Source organism: Drosophila willistoni (genome assembly GCF_018902025.1).
Source record: "Drosophila willistoni isolate 14030-0811.24 chromosome XR unlocalized genomic scaffold, UCI_dwil_1.1 Seg143, whole genome shotgun sequence".
NCBI classification, from domain to species: Eukaryota; Metazoa; Arthropoda; class Insecta; order Diptera; family Drosophilidae; genus Drosophila; species Drosophila willistoni.
In genome coordinates, this window is record NW_025814056.1 from 2,506,244 (window position 1) to 2,524,376 (window position 18,133).

General features: G+C 39.4%; 1 protein-coding gene across 6 annotated transcripts in view; it reads left to right on the top strand.

The window, feature by feature from the left end:
• The first annotated feature begins 9,684 nt into the window (after positions 1–9,684).
• The window catches only part of LOC6646404 (gamma-aminobutyric acid receptor subunit beta), a 39,882-nt gene continuing 31,433 nt past the window's right edge, over positions 9,685–18,133 (top strand). For all 6 annotated transcript variants that reach the window (XM_015177582.3, XM_002069110.4, XM_023178094.2 and 3 more), the window contains exon 1: positions 9,685–9,993. In XM_015177582.3, coding sequence (XP_015033068.1) covers positions 9,854–9,993 — 140 coding nt within the window. In that variant the 5' untranslated portion in view covers positions 9,685–9,853. The remainder of the gene's footprint in view (positions 9,994–18,133) is intronic.

Below are 18,133 nucleotides of genomic sequence, written 5' to 3' on the forward strand. Positions count from 1 at the left end.
ATAGACTCGTCGGAGACAATAACTAAGTGAAAGTAAATTTTATTTGAATTTTTCATAATGTAACATAATGTTTTTCCAAAAATAATTAGTTGGCTTTCATTAATGCCGTGATAGGGTGTATCGACTGAAGATATTTGCGCTTCGACGGGTAGGAACTTCTTCTTAATTATAGAGATTGGACTCCCCGAGTCTACGAGGCACGCTACAATAATGGAATGATAAGGAATGTCTACAAAATTTATCTTAAATCTTCTTACATAATTGTTGTTGTGCTGCGTTGTATGGAGGCGGCTTTTGCTTGGGTAGTCGTCATCATTTGGGCCGCTGCTCCTGGCTGATTCGGTCTTCCTAGCTGTTCCGTCAGGTTCTGGGAAATTGTCCTTAGTCGAATAGCGCGTCTTGGGCGGGCATTTAGATGCCCAGTGTTCCATTGAACCGCAAACATAACATGAGCCACGGGCTCTAATCGTCTTGTTGCAATCCTTCCACAAATGTCCTTTGTGTTACAGTTGCGGCAACGTAACTCATGACGTCTGGTGCCGGTGTTTATGTCCTTTGTAGTTTGCTCAGCGACATCAAGGCAATGCACCCCAGCAAATGCCTTTAACATTTGTCTAGGACTAGTGAAGCATTGGATGCGCGCTTGTGTGCGCAGACCTTTGTCCGGGATGCCTTCGATGACCTGATCCAAAAGCTCCTCGTCGTCGATGTTGACTTGATTAGCCAGCATTAGCTTATCCTCCATGTATATGGTAAATCATTCGCTTGGTTGCCATTTGCGTTTCTCGAACTGACGGCGCATCTCAGATTTAGACGTCTTTTCACCGAAGGCTGCAATCAGCTGATCGCACAGAGCTGCTACCGGGTCACGAATGCGAGAAAGTTCGGCATGTAGCCAAGATTGGGCATTTCCCTTCATTTTACATATAAAGAGCATCCGCAAGTGGTTGTCGCTCAGATTATAGACTTCGCCGATATTCGTCAATTGAGCTGTCCATCTCTTAGGTCACGAGGTGCCATTGAAGTCAAACAAAATTTCTTTGGCCAGCGAGAGAGCCATCCCTAGAGCTTCGATCACGGAGTTGCCAGCGTTCAAGTCATTGGTGGCCCCACTATCGTTATCGATGTTATCGGAAGAGTTGCCATGCTTATGGGAATTGGTGGTGGCGTTGCCACTGTTGCCCGAATTTTTTGAAGATCCGTTAGGAGCTTGTTCATGGCCTTGAACCAACAACTGAAGCTGCTCAAACAGGCGTCGAACCGACGAGAATTCGCATGAATTTACCGTTTCTTGTTGCAAGGCGTCATCATTATTGGCGTCGCTCTGGCGTCGTGATATTTGTCTGGGTAACTGCTCTGGGTGAAGCAATTCTATGTCATTCAGATCGTGGCTTGAATAATCCTGTTCGTCGTCCATAGGTGGTGCGCTGCCACGTGTCTCGATTGGAATTTGGTTTAAGCGGAACACTAGTTCGGCTTTAGGACCACTTGATGGCATTTTTAGTGCCACCAACCATTGCTTTAATTGATCTACTGAATAATCAGCTATATTTATTTCGTCACTCATTATGTATGTGGATAAGGACCACTTCTGAAGTTATGACAGGATGCAACTAGGAGTTCAGCTTTAGTTATCTTTATTAGTTCAGTTCAATTAAGGATTTATATGAATGTTCTTTTAGTAACACAGTTCTTATTCACATTTAGGTTAGGTACACAATGAGTGAACTTAGAATTAATTACACGACCGCCTTGTTCAACCGTTTTGCTTAGACTGCCACGCTTGCTCTCTCTCATAACTCTCGCTGATCTCATAATCGTTCGCTCTCTGAGAAATATGCCAGAGTGGTCACAGAGAGAGAGAGAGAGAGAGCCTGCTACACATTCTATATTAGATTTGATGGTTTCAAAGTTATCCCAATGTTTTCATACAAAATGTGATTTTTCTTAGATTTTTTTTAGAATTGGACACGCTACTTAAAAAGATATTTCTATTTAGTTGAAAAGGGAGTTTTGGACATATTTGCTAATAAGAAACTTTCACGCTCTAATTTTATATCTAATATGCTGAAAATAAAACCTTAAAACTGTCCTTTATTTCTCTTTCTTTTAAAATTATCGTTAAATTATTGAATATGAAGGATCAAGTCTGACTTCGTTTGCAGCCAAGAATGAAAGCAAGATAAGATATCTTATATTTCTCACATAGTCGATGTGAGAGGCTTACACAATAAATTTGTCCTGCACTAATATAATTCTTATACTGTTGAAATTAATTTTGTTGGTTGTTTATATTTTACTTATTTTTTCTCTCACTCAATGGTAAAATGTGAGTAATCCTAGATAAAGCTTGTTAAAATTCTGTCTAAGCAATTTAATATCTAAATGCAAAACAATGATACTTTGAATCGTTGAGGCTTTAAGCAGTTTAATAGCGATTATTATGAGAGAGATCTCTTCATCCATTGCGATGAAAAATGCTTATAACTATGTTTCAGCTAAGAGTCCACATCAACAGACACACAAATACACAAACACACACACACACACACACACACAGCCAAACACATACATAGAATCCACACAATCTGCAAACTTTGGTTGTGGTTTCTGATTGATTCCACTTCAATGAACTTAATAAAAAGCAATTTAAAGTCCACTCGATACATAGATACATACATACATACGTAGTACGTACATATACATATGTATGTATATATGTATGTATAGTGTACAACAAAAAGGTCAGTTTGTCTAGTCAACAGTTTACTGAAATTCATATACATTACGCATACGCCATGTGAGTGAGTAAGCGAGTGAGTTAGTGTATGAGTGAGTGAGAGCCTTGGCCTGAACATACACGTACACGCACAAACACACACACACACACACACACACACACACACGCACACACACATACACATACACACCATTGCAGCCAAATGCAAAACCAAACCCATGTACTCTATATATGCACCACTATCAACAACTGTGACAGCAACAGCAACAGCCCTCGTATGTTACTACTAATACAGTGCTTTAGCTGTTTTGTAGTCTTGCAACCAAGCAGCTCTCTCTTTTGCCCCCGGTCACCGCTTCTTGCCATACCAAATCCTAGCAAACTACCGACTAAACTCACCGACATCCCCTTTAGTTTTCCCCCAACAGTTACTGTGCTTGCTGTGTGTACTTGTATCCTGACGATTTAGCTGATTTATGTTGATTTGTGTGCGAGAAAGTTGTCAGGGAGGCATTGAGGGAGGCAAAACGATTCCCGGTTGTACACAAAGAGCCACACACACACACACCCAGTGCCAGAGGCAGCGAAACAGTTGCGTGTGCTTTAAGCCTGCACCAACAACAACGAAGACCTACAACAACTGTGCCAATGTAGTCCCACCGCCGCCAATGCCGCTGCCACCGTCACAACGTCACACCGCCATCGCCGTTTCGGCAAAAAGCTCTCCACAGAGTCCATCGAGCAAACGACCAAGCGACCGACTTGCCGACCGACCGACCAACTTACCGAGTTATTTGCAGCCCATCGTATCCTAGTTGCTTCTCGTCTTATTTCGTTGCACTTCGTCTTCTCGTCTGCGCTCCTGTCGTGTCGTCGTTTTGTCCTTTCGTTTCGCTTCGGCTGCCTGGTCGCACCCAGAATTTATTTATTTTATTTTGTTTTTTTTTTTTTTGTTGTTTTGCAGACCTTCGTCGTGATGTAAGTAAGGCCACTGTGACTGTGACTGTGCCAGTCGGTCGTGAGCGAGTTGATTTCAGTTGAGTTGAGTTGAGTTGAGTCGAGTCGAGACGTTGTCGTTGTCCTTAACGCCGAGCGGATAAAATTGTTCAATAAACTCTTAGGGCATAGATACATTTTCCACATTTTTTTTTCGTTTGGTATATATAAATAAAGTTTAAATATAACAATAACAACAAAAAATATTAACAATAATAAATAAATGCAAAATTAATTTATACATCTTGTGTAAAAAGAAATAACAACAACAACAAAAAAAGAAGCCGAAAAACTGAAAAAAAAGCCCATCAAAAAATATTTACATATACATATATGAATCACAAATTGAACCCAAAAAGAACTTGTTAAATTGTTATAGTAAATTTTGCTGCCAAAAAAAAAGAGAAACAAACCCCAAAATTAAAAAACAAAATAACGAAAAAAGGCGTAGCTTATGCATATTTCTGAGTATACCGAGAGCAGCGCGTCCATTTGTATGTGTTTGTAAGAGTGACTATGTGTGTTTGTGTGTATTTGTGTGAATGCGTATGAGTGTTCGAAAAAAGAAAGAAATCACACGCACAGAAACAATAAAGTGTGTTGAACTATTCTCGAACCATAGTAAAAAAATTTACAACTAAACTTTAAATTATATTTTGGAAAACAAAAGCAGGACATAAAAATTATACATTTTTTAAGCCATATGCCCACGGACAGAGAAATTTGGCCGAATTTGCTAAACACATATACTCACTTACACCAGCACACATAGCAAATGGCAAACACAAAGTCAAAGGAAAATATCAGTAAATAAATACTGAGAGCAAAGGCAAAGGAAAAAGGCAAAGGCTGCTGCTGCAACGCATGGTATTGTATGTGTGCGCGTGTCTGTTTAGGTTGTGTGTGTGTGTGTGTATATATTTTGGTATGTGTGTACATTTTGTTTGCGTGTGGTAGTCTTCGTCTTGGCAGCTGCTGCTCCTTCTTCTGCTACAATTCCCTTTTTACCGTACGCCCTTTGCTTTGTTTAATTTTCAAGCAAATTGTTGGGGCGGCCTCGTTGATTAGCCAGACCCAAAAAAAGATGAAAATGAAGAGGAAGAAGAAGAAGATGATGAAGTAAGGAGACAACGACGATGGCAAGAACATGGCCCGCATATGCTTTTAATTGCCAAAAACGTGCCCAGCCACACATCAAGAACAGCAGCAACGGCAGCAGATAGATAGAGATGGAACAAGAAAGCAAGACAAGAGAGTGCTAACAACAGACCGAGAGAGAGAGAGAGAGAGAGAGAGAGAGAGAGAAAGAGAGAGAGAGAAATTATGTTAGCAACGTGAGCAGAGTAACAAAGATAGACATGGATGGAAGTGAGATGACTGAACGTTGCTTTGGCTGCCGTTGCTGCTGTCTCATGATGATGACAGCAGCCACGAGGTTAATGGCTTAAAGTCTTAGCCAACTTAGTGTGTTCCCCCTTAGCCCTAGCTTCTTCTTCCTTTTCTTCGTTACCATCAACATCATTATCATCATCATCATCTTGGTGTTCTTCTGTCCGCATGAATATTTCAATGAAATTTATTTAACTTTCAACCCAATTTCCTATCTAAATTCAATAGACTTACATAGCAGCAGCAGCCGCAGCAACAAGAACAACAAAATACGAACTATGAAATTCATAGCATATCTTTTGGGGCCAAGTACCTCTAAATACCACCCCATCTCGAATTCCCCAAATGCTGTGTGTGCGTATTATAACCCTAAACAAAATGTTTTGCCTTAAATATAAAATCTGATTAAGTAATTAGAAAGTTGTCATACTACGGTTTTTTGTCTTTTTTCAGTTATTTTTGTATTGTAGCTTTTCTCTTGCTCTTTTTTTTTTTTGCTGTATAGCAGCATTAAATATGCAAGTTCAAGTTAAGTATGGCATATTTAAGCGGAGCCCATCAAATATGCAGCAGGGCCAAAACTCATTAATAACTGTCTTCGTTGCCACGAGTCGTTGTTGTGGGCTGTTGCTGTTTCGTTCATTTCACAATATGAAAATATTTATGCAAGCCAAACAAAAGTCGTTTAAAAAACATACACACATATGCATGTACATACATATGATGGTGTGGAGGAGGGAGAGGAAAGTGGGTAGGGTAGCATGGGGAATCTGGCATAAATTTTAATGCTTATATGTGTGTGTGTGTGTGCGTGTGTGGAACTGCAAGTGAAATGTAAAATGTCAAATATAAGCGAACGCGCACGCACGCAACTCTTGCCATTTTAATTAATGTCAAACTCTTATCATTGAATATAAAATATGCAGAGCAACACCAAAAAAAAAAACAAGAAGGAAAAAGAAAATCAGAAAAAGGGTTGAGGTTGAGAAAAAGTGAAAGGCTCCTCCAAAAGAATCGGATGTGGCGGGGTGTTGAGCTGGGTGATGGGGGGAGGTGAAGTAGTAGAAGAGGCATACACATCATTTACATATAACCATCCATCCAACCATCCATCTATACACATATATATTTATATGCATACATACATATGTATGTTAACGTTTCTTTTGTCAAGTTGAACAATGCGATTTAGCCTCCATCTCCTACTTTTTTTTTCCTTTAACAACGCGTTTGACAAATCCTTTTTTGGCTTGCCGCAAAAAGCAATCAAGGCAGCACCAACAACGGCGAAAGTGGCGGCGGCGGCAACGACGGAAACAGAAGAAACGCATGCTTACCAATTAACGAGATATGTGTGCGACACAAAAAGTGGCACAAGAAAGCGCGAAAATCTCCCCTCAACCCATTCCTTACACACAAACACACAGCGTAGACAGAAGGCATAGAGAAAAAGAGAGTGACTAGAGAGAGAGAGAGAGAGAGAAGAAAAAACTGGCATACAAATCACACAAAATACGCTTAGAAAAACTCATGCGAAAAAATTTATAAAAAACAAAAAACCAATATAAAAGCCAAATGGCTAAGGCACTGGCCGGGCCATGAGAATGAGACGACACACAAACACACTCACCCATATACATACATATACACAAAAACACACATCGACGCATATTTCAATACATACATACATACATATAGAAAGTCCACAGGACAGTTGGGGCATAGACTGGGGGCCAGTTTTCGACTTTTGGAGCCAAGTAGCAAGCGTTTATGCTAAACAGAGTGTAACTGCCGGGGTTGCCAGTGAGTTGTGTGACATTTCTGCACAGAAGAAAATGCCAAAAAAGGATAAGGAACTCGCGCTCTCTCTCTCTCTCTTTTTTGTTGGCAGGCAGCGTTCTCTCTCGTTTGTTCGCGTGCTCGCTAGTTCGCTCTCTGTTGTCCTTTGCAGATATTGTACCATGTTTCCACAGGATAACCAGCAGGAGCAGCAGTAGCAGCAGCTCGGGCTCAAGCTATTTTTGGCTCTCTCTTATTTTTCGCTAGAGAGCAACTCTCTCACACAGCCACACACACACACACACACACACACACACGCTATCTCTGAGTCTCTGCAAAAATTCTGCTCTTGGCCTGGCTTTGGTTTGGCTTGGCTTTACTTGCCTTGTTTTGGGCTCCTCGAGCTGTCCAACGACAACTCGGTCCTGCCAAACGGTGTTCAAACGCTCAACTGAGAAAATGTAACGGACGGAAAAAGCGGGCCAAGTGAATACAAAATTTGTATGTTGAGAAAACGCCAAACTCAACAGAAAACATTTATACAAAACTCAAACTGTGTCGTCTCTGTCTGTGTGAGTGTGTGTGTATATATATATGGGAATGTGAGTTAATTTGTATGTATGCGTATATAAATTAGTTTGTATGGGCGTGTATACAAATGTGTGTGGGCTTTGCTTGAGATTTTTTTTGAAGTTTTTCCTTTTTTTTTAATTTTTTAGATTTGTGTGTGTATGTTTGAGATAAAAACATTTACAAAAAAACTAAATAAAATCAACAATGAAGTTCGATTAAAAAGAAAAAAATTTCAACAAGAAGTGTAAAAAAAAACAGTGTAATAAATTCTTTTTTAATTCTAATTGGCAGCAAAACTAAACTAAAACAAACGAACAGAACACTATTCGAATTCGAAAAATTATATGCTTATTTTTTTCACGTTTTCAAATTTTTTCAGTGTTAAAATTTAGAACAAATTTTAAATATACACAAAACCAAAAAAAAAAAAACAAAAAACAAAAACATAAAAATGTAAAAAGAAATGTAAAAAAAAGTAAAGAAAATGATGAGAATTGACAAAAGCAACAACAACAAGAACAACAGCAACAACAGTAGCAGCAGCAGCAACAATAAAAATAAACGTAGAAATAAACATAAATGCAATAATCTAACAAACAATGCCAAAAGTTAAAGCGAAAGGCAAATCGAACAATCGAACACAAGTAAAATGAGACAAGTTGCCTGCAACAATAATAACAACAGCAACATCAAAAGCAGCGGCAGCAACAGCAGCAGGGCAAGATTTTGCAACAAGGCAAGCACGTTGCAGGCAACAGCAACAACTACAACCACAACAACAACAACAACAACAACAACAACTAAATAACAACGATATTTTAATTAAGCAATGAGAAATGGAGCGTCCCATTGGATGATGAACTTAACAGAAATAAAATCAGAATTAGTGCAACAGCAGCAACATATTAATAATAATAATAATACAAATAACAATTGCAGCAACAACCAAAACAATAACAAACAGAAACGAAAGAACTATGAATTATAACAAAAGAAAATGAAGAAAATTAATCCGCGAAAATAGAAAAGAGAGAAAGAGAGAGCAGAAAGCAACATACCAGAAAAGGCATTGCGGGATATAAAATGTACATTTTGTATAAGCACATTTAATACACACATTCACTCACACACACATTTACACACAACACATACATACACTCACTCACACACACTCATACATATAGACAGCAAACAAAATCCCCACAGGACATCATCATCAGGCTGACACGCGGGCAACAGAAAAATACGATACGAATTTCCGAAAAGAAAAGGCAAAATAAAACAGACTAGCAAAAGAACAGGAAAAGGAGAAAAAAAGGCACAGCTCAATTTCAAGGAATTTGCAAAAGGGAGCTCAAAGTAATTAAAAGAAAATATAAAACAAAAAGGAACAAACTCTGACAGGAAGCAGCAGCTAAAACAACATCTCGACTCTCATTCTCTTCTTGTAGCCGAACAAAAAGTGGCGATCTTCGTCTCCCAATCAAATTCCATCATCAGCCAAACAAACAAACAGAAAGAGGGAGACAGAAATGATATACAATTGAACTGGTTGATCCTGGCAAAACTTCTCTCTAGTGTAAATTAATAGAAAAAGGAAACAGGAGGAAAAAACCATTCGAAAGAAGAAAAGAAAATCTTCTCTAACTCACTCACTCTCTCGCTCTAACTCTCTATATATCTCTCTCCACTCTCCCGCAAACACCCACTCAAACACACACACATAATCACATTAAGAAGAAATAAAAAGAAAAACAAAACAAAACAAAAACAACAACACTACACGCACTGAAGTACTGACTGAATGCCTCGCTGCCTAATTAATACAACCAACTAACTCACTGACTGAGAAACTTCAGCAAGCAAAAACAACCAAAAACAAAAAAAACAAACAAAACAAGTAAACATACAAAAATAAAAGCAAAGAGACAAGAGACACTGCAAGGATAAAACGAAATCGAAACGACACAGAGCAAGATCAAGAGAGCAAGCAAGGATTCAACGAGAAAGCAACTAAATTCACAAGAAAGAAACCCAAAAAACAAAAAAAAAACAAAGGAGCGAGCCTTGACTAATAAACTGCAACTATAACTTACTTTACCCACTACAACATCAACAACAACAAGAAACAAATACAAAATTCAATTTTTAATGCAAAATTACTATAACTAAAAAGTGAAAAACCCACACCAATAACAACAATTTTAATAAAGCCACAACAACTTGTATGTAAAAAAAAAACAAAAAACCAACAGAGGAAAAACCCCTAACTTCCAAAAATTTTGAGCACCATTATCACAACTAAAAAAACTACAACAACAACAACTACCATTAGCATCACAATTAACCACAATCATAAACCAATAGAGCACCACCATGAGTGATTCAACAATGAACAAATTCGCCAAATTGGCACCTCTGCCACGGACACCTTTGCTGACCATTTGGCTGGCGATCAACATGGCCCTGATCGCCCAGGAGACGGTCAACAAACGGTTTCACACAGTACAAGCAGCGTAAGTAATTAAATCTCAATCGAATTTCACTTGATTTTTCATTTGAAACAAGAAAGAACATAAATTTGACCGCACCTAAGTTCTTATATTCTTGTAGTGTCGGTTATTTTAAAATCGTTTATTCCTTGAATAAGTTTCGTTTTTGAAGTATACTGATTTGTATATTATGAGATTTTTCTATATTATGTGAAATATAAACTTTTTTTTATACCTATACTAAGATATTTCTCAATAAAGTAGTGTTTTGAAAAAAAAACAAAAAAACACTACGTGGCCATCGTTGGCTTATGGAATCGGAAACTTCTCCTTCTCTGCGCTACAAACATCTGAGCAGTTTACGGAGGCAGAAAGGGGCGTGGCAAAATCTTTACACATACAAAATGCGCGCATTTACTAAGCAAAAATACATACAAAATATGATTTCTCTAGCTAGAATAGTTTTTGAGATGAACGATTTTTTTAAAATGGTCGGGGTCGGAAAGGGGCGTGGCAAAAATTTGAAATAAACTCGATTAGTTTACATACAAAATGAGCCTACATACTTCTAAAGACGATTCAAGAAGTAAAACAACACAAGTATTTTGAAAATCAAAAAAAGGAAAAAAGACTTTTAGTTTTTATTTATTGATGTTTAGCCGGAAAATAATATAGTTTTCAACACAATTTATACAATACATATTTTGTTAATATTTTATAGTCCAATTTGAGAATTCCAATTATATTTTAAGCATAGAATAGAATAGAGTAGCATTAAATAAAACTTTGTTTAAGAGTAAATAAATGTTGAAATATAAAATTGTTAACAAAGTATTATTAATACTTTTCAGCTGAAAAGTCATATAATAAGTTTAGACTCTGAAAAGTACTTAGCTAGCTTTAAGCTGAATATGATAATCAAGGAAATGAAGCATTTAATGATTTAAAATTAAATGTTGAACTTATATAAAAGCTTACCTTATGATTTTTTGACGTATTGACTTTAAAAGTCTTTTTTTAAATGCTCGATAAAGTTCAAGCCTTGCACTTATAATACTATGAGATAGATCTCTTCAAATAGGCTTTGAATATTTAGACGCATAGAATTTCCCCAAAATGTCTTATGCAAATGCATCATGTTTATTGGCAACGAACTAGTCCAATTATCTGTAGTGCTTAGTGGTTGGCATAAGGTGCATGTTTTTCTAAAAGTTCTATCTATTATTTCGATGGTTTTACCTGACCTAAACAACAACAACAGCAGACACATGCATGAGGGCCGCATTTGATTACTAAAATTAAACTTAACACTAAAATGATAGACATAGGTTTTTGGGGTTTCATTTGAACATGGAACACACACACTCGATGCTTATATGTGGTCGGGTCTAATGTTTGTTGTTTATTGGTTCATTTTATGATTTTGTTTTTTTCGTTTTTGTTATTGTAATTGAACACGCCCCTCTGTCAACTCGAACAAATTTTCTCCCACCTCTCGCCCACACCATTCTCAAAATGAATGAGAGACAAAAGCTGTCGTTGTTGTTGACGGTCGTCGTTGTAGCTGTTGCCGTTGGTGGTATTGGCCAATGTTGCCGTCCGTTTACACAATTAGTGGGCATTTACAACTATCAATTAGGTTAATAACTTCATAGTGGGGCGTACGCGTTTGTAATTCGCATTAAATTATGACCAAATAATGGGCACTGTGGCATAGAAACAATACATACACTTACACAAACGCACACACTCAAAAAAAAAAAAAAAGAAAAACAGAAACAAGAAACTCATAATAGCAACAATAAATTTGTTTCGCTTCTGACACTTTGCTGCAGCATTTTGGGCAAGCTTTATGCCACCCAGGTGCGTGTATATACAATGACCCATCTCCCCTCCCTCACCACTCTCCTCTCCCTGCCCTTGACTCTTTTGGTTCCAATCGCCATTTCCCCACAGGAGTCATAATTCATGGTAATTTATGATTATTCAAATTATTTTTTTGCTGCAATATGCGCTCAAATGTATGCTATGTTTTTTTCCTTTTTGTATTTTGAGAGGAATTACTTGTGACCGAGAGTCGTTTTGGTGCTTGTATTGTGCGCTAATTAGGCAGAATGACAGCGGTCAGCAAATAAAATTTCCGACTGACTTTTGAATAAATGAATGGCTATTTATTTTGTAGGCCAGATCCACATCGTCATTGTCACATTTGCATGTGCCAGTCATTAAAAATGGCCAATGGCGCGCGAGGATTGAAAAATGACAACTGCCATTCTCTCAGTTTGTCGCCCCGTTCCAGCCGTTTGACTGCTCACTGTAATTACTCACCCGTCCTCGTCAGCGTCAGTGTGGCGAACTTCGAGAGTTTTTGTGTATTTTTTTTATTTACTTTTTTGGTTCGACTAGCTGTTTGAACAGAGTTGGTGACATTTATAGGAGAGATTTAACCAATATGTAGATACACCCCTATGGCCCCCCTCCCAACTAAATAAAACACAACCCACTAAACGTACATTCGGACAGTTTGTGCAAAGAAATTGCCACAATTGTGTGACATTAGCTGTCGCGTTCTGTCAACTTAATCACACAAATTATGCAGAGCCCAGGGCTTAGTTCCTGGTTCTGGTGCTCTTGGTTGCTGTTTTCCTTTTTGGGTTAGCGCTCATTAGTAAATATTTAGGCCCAGGGTAAAATAGAGAATGTGATAGAGAAAGAGACCAAGAGAGAGTGGGAGAGAGAGAGTGAGACTGCCGCAAACATTTGCATAACATGGCAACGTGGCAAATTAGGCAAATCAAAAGAAGGAGGTCTTTTTACTGTCGACTGCCGCGCGACAGCGTTGACTGCGACGACTGCGATGACTGCGACAACGTACTTGAGTACAAATGCACGTTTATGGGATTACACGATCGCGTGCCACGGTGGCACGAGGACACGGAGATATGTACACGCGACGTGGCATGTGGATGACTGTGTGCCAAGAAGCCATGGAACAAAAAAAAAAAAAAAAGAAAAAAAAAATAGTAAGCCAAAAACCAAAACGAAACAAAATGTCGTGCCAAAAGTCGACTCATATATACACAGCAGCTGGTTGGATGGTTGGCCGGTTGGTTGCTTGCTTGGTCTGGCTGGGCCTGTGTTTATTTGGGGCAGGCTCCATGCTAGGCTCTCAAGCAACGTTTACGCTACTTTTTCATGCAACATTGCACAGGCGCCGCCACAAAGTATGCAACAGCAAAATGACAGCCTTGCCAAAGCAAAGTAAGGTAAAGGAAAAGGAAAAGCAAATGTCCCAGGACCACCATATCCATCCTCTGTGCCCACAGACCCCGCATATCCCGCACACCCCGTACACGGCGGATCGTTCTTTTTCTATGTTTTTTTTTTTCTCCCCCCTCCAGTGAAAGGTCAAAGGCCACAGCGACACAGTTTGCTCACTTTACACGCTGCCACTTCCTGTGAGGCAAAAGCTCAGGCTGCTGTGCCACGCCCCGTTGCCCAGTTCTGCCCTCTGGCTGACTGGCTGCCTGGCTGCCTGACTGCCTGCTGTGTGCGCCGTTGTGCTCCACTTGCCACACAAGTGCCCACTTCACTTGGAATTTATTGATAGCAGATAATGCCAAAGTGGTAGCGACAAAAGCAAAGACCCAGACCCGGACCCAGACCCGAACTCGAGCTTTTGTCCGAGTATTTGTTTGTGTGTGTGTCTGTGTGTGTATGGCTGCATCACTTGGCGAAGGCAGCAGCGCCAACAGCTCGCCGTCAAGTGTCATTGAGCGTAAATTGTTGTTCCTTCACATTTTGAGTATGATTGAAAATATCTACAAACGGTCGGTCCTGGTGCTCGTCCTGGTTCTGGGCCTGCCCTGGCCTCATCTCATCTCATCTAGTAGACCTACTAACTGTATCTGTATGCCCAGCCGTTGCCATTTGCCATTTTGTCGCTCCGCTTATACTCGTCTTGCCTCTACGTATACTTTCCGCTCTCTCCTATCAAATATTTAATAAAGCCCCAGACAAGGCAGCTCTAATTTTTTTCACATTTACCCACGGACAACTATTTTTATTGGCCTCTGACTAGGACTAGTCCCAACTATGCTTAGACAATTCCATGCTGCCTGCTGCCTGCTGCCAGCAGTTGCCAGTTGCCAGTTACCAGTTTGCCTCTGTTCATTTTGTGCAAAATGTCAAGGACTTGCCAATGCAATTCAATTTTTTATGCATTTATCGCCGCCGCCGCCGCCGTTGCCCCCTCTATCGGTTCTATACTATTTCACCCTATCTATAACTTCCCTTACCTTTACCATCTCAATTGCAGTTCGAATTGAGAATGGGATTGGATATGGGACTCGGATTGAGATTGGCACCGTCACCGGCAACGGCACCGGCACCGGCGCTAGCAATTGGAATTGGAAATTGAGTTTAATTTAATCAGGGACCACAACGAATGGTTTCATCGTCATTGGCGCCAGCTGAACAAAAACTGATGTATCTGCTTGCAATATCATAATTTAAGGGGCTGAAGAATGAAGCAAGCAATTATATGAAATGCAATCGAATCAATTGATTTGAATCTAATGATACTCTTAAAAATATTTCTTATACTTATGATTATAAGCTATTTATGTGTGTGTGTCTGTGTGTCTGTGTGTGTGTGTGTGTGTGTGTGTGAGGTCTTTTTTTGACAGGGCCAATTCTTAATATTGGGCGTGGCCTGGCCAATCTATTCTAACATGTCCAATCTGTCCGTTTAGTTTTCTAGCTTCCATGTTCGTCCTGCTCCATTTTGCTGGCGGCTGCCTTATTAAGCGGATGTGTTTATTTTTAGCGACTGTCAGGCGGCTGTCAGACATCGAGTTATCACTTTATTAAAAAACGCTTACTCACACACACAGCCACACAAACAAACACGAACACACATATCCCATTTTGCCAGAGGATAAAGTCGGGAAGGGACTGATGACACCCACACATAGACACAAGGGACTTTTCCTCTGGTAGAGGCATCTTTTTGCTTATCTCAAGCGTTGGCGTTGGCGTATTGCTGCTGACACACGGTCGTTGTAGGCAAGAGGGACTTCTGGTGGAAGCTGGGAAGGTACGAGGATTGGCAAGAGAAAGGAAAGATAATATTTGCTAGTAGTTTTCGCATTTCCGTTTTGTTTTAATGTTTCCCCTTGAATTTATGCAATGGCGCGTGTCCAACGCAGCGTAGACGTAATGGCCAAAGCACTCAAAATGCCACTAAAAACGACAAAGACAACGACAACAACAAACAATAACAACAATATTTCTTAGATTTTCATTTACGCTGACCACCAGCAACAGCAACAGCAGCGGCAGCCACACCCACTTACATACACACACAAATACACAGAGTCTTTTGTGTGTGTGTGTGTGTGTGTGTGGGTGGAGGGGTGTTGCGGTGGGTGGGAAACTTATAAAAGAACGTGCAGTGGCTCAAGATAAGGCTACAAACTGTGGCCAGCGATAAGATGGCAATGGCGTGGCACTTGAGGCGACACGTTTTGGGCTTGGTGGCTGTCGTGCGCATGACTTTGCATTTTCCTTCATCTTGTTGTTGTTCTTGTTTTTATTGTTCTTGAAGCAGAAAGTAAGGGTTTTTGTTTTCTTATCCTACTACTTACTTACTTACTTACACTTTGCTTCCATTCCCTTCCAACTTTTCGCCAAAAAGAAATTAAACGAAAAGTAACAGTAACAAAGAAACAAAAACTAAAGAAAATTGTTATGTACTTTACTTTACGTGAGTGCACAGCTAATTGCATGCCTGCAACTAAAATTGTATTCCACAAAGGGGAAAACGAAAGAAAACCTCTTCTTTTTTTTGAACTGCAAAATTAATGAAGTAGAAAAGAAAATTGTTAAGTTATTGCTAGTTATTGTTGTTGGCCCACGATTAGTCCAATTAGTCCAAGTAACAAAAGCCATCAACTAATTGGCAAAATGAGAATTTCAAACTGCAAAAACCAAACAAAAAGAAACTAGAGGGCTGCCCCCTGACAACTGATTGATATTTCTTTAATTAGTTAGCCAACTACTTTCTTAGCCATTTTTGACGCTGGCATTTCACTTCAATTTTGTATTCAGTATGAGTGTATGTACGTCTTCTTTGTCTATGCCTTTTTTTTTTTTTGTTGTCTTATGTTTTCATATTTTTTTTTTGCTCTTTAGCTACTCTATCAATCAATAGGCAAATATTTAGACGCTTTCAAGTACGACCTATTGACATTTTGTAGTGCTCTTAACGACAAGCATGCCTCACATACGTACACTCACATACAGACACACACAGCAACATATATAATAGAGACTCAGACACACACACACACACACAGAGAGACATTGCTGCATAAATTATTTGACAATCTTAGTTACTTTCTTACTTACTTAGCATATTGCGTATACGCCACCATGCCACTAGCTACTATGTAAGTAGTAGCTGCAATCGAAAAGTTTGTTTAAATGTTCGCGTCCTTCAAGTAATTTTTACGACAAACTTATTGACAGCACATACCACCTGGCATCCGGGTGTTAGGTAAGCCTGAACGAAAGTGTTAATAAACAAATAAACTTCTACACAGCTATAGCTAAATATATGTACATACATACTTTTATGCAGACCTCCACAGACACAATCTAAAACTCAAATCAAATAGCAATCAAAACTTTTTCATTATCAACATCAAAACCCCAACAAAGAAGAACAGAAACAGGGAGAAGGAAAAAAAGAAGAATGAAACCGCATATCAACTGTAGTCAGGCAACGAAACGAACGCAAAAAATAAAAAAAAACCTTTTGCCTTATACTTATTTTCATACATATTTATAAATAGGCCTCTGCAATTTTAGCCCATCGACTTGGGTTAAAGCTCAAGCGTAGGCTACAAGAGTGACAAGAGGTGTGAAGTTAAGGGAAAATCAGAGAGAAAAAGAGCGAGAGAGAGTAAAGTAGAGTCACGCCCCACCAAACAAATAGCGGTGGAGGTATGCGGTAGAGCGGGAATTGAACCTATACAATGATAGCATACTTTTGTGAGCTTCCGAAATTAAAATCAAATCAGCAAATCATCTATAACAATTGACTTGTGAATGCGAGAATTGTGCAAGCCAAATGATAAAAAGTAATATAGAAAATATATAGATGTATGTATTTATATGGGTACATATATATATACATATATACTTATATATGTTTATATATGGTATAAAAAGGAAAATGAAAAGCCAGCTAGGAAAATGCTAAACAAAGAGACAAACCTGCGCGCGCGCATACAAAGAGACAGCGGCAGGCAGCAGCAGCTCATTGTGTGTAAGCGTCTGTTTGAGTGTTGGCAACGCGTTGGCAAGAGGCCCTGGGGGGGCGGGGCGGTGGGGATGTACAGGGGCTTGGGTGTGTTTATTTGCAGGCGCAACTTTTATTAAATTGTGATTTCGCTCACCCACACACACACAGACAAACACTGGCATACGGAAGAAAAAGAGAGAGAAATACATAGAGCAGGAACCCAGTTCCTGCGTTGAGCTGGGTCTCTGTGCATCCAATGCCCCGACTCGACAGTTGAAATAACAACAAACGCGCTTTAATAGCACAGTTTAGCGTAGAATAGACGCAAATAAACAGGCATTGAAGTGCCTCTACCTCAAACTCTGAGCGCTTGTGTGTGCCTTCATTGCCAGGCACTTGCAATAAATAATAAACACACACATAGCACACTAATATACGTATATGTATGTATAGAAATATATATACAAACACACAGATAAAGGAGCGCACACATGCCGCACAGGAGAAACACACAACATACCCACACTCACACACATTCATGTGGGTGCGTGTGTGGGCACCGTTGATGCCGCAAAACGCAAAAGTAGCACACACGCGCACTTAACCTGCAACGCATCGCAACGCAAACGATGTGGCAGGCACCAGGAGCAGCAGCACTGCTTCTACTTCTGCCTTTGCTTCTGCCATCATTTATTGTATTCCAGGAAATGCTAAAAGTCCTTGCCACAAAATGATGCAGAGCATAGCAACAAACAAACAAACAGACAAACACAAATATTGTGCCACTTTATACTACTAGAGCTATGCATATATTTCTGCTCTCTTTTAAATTTGCTTCTTCACAGAAACTTAAAT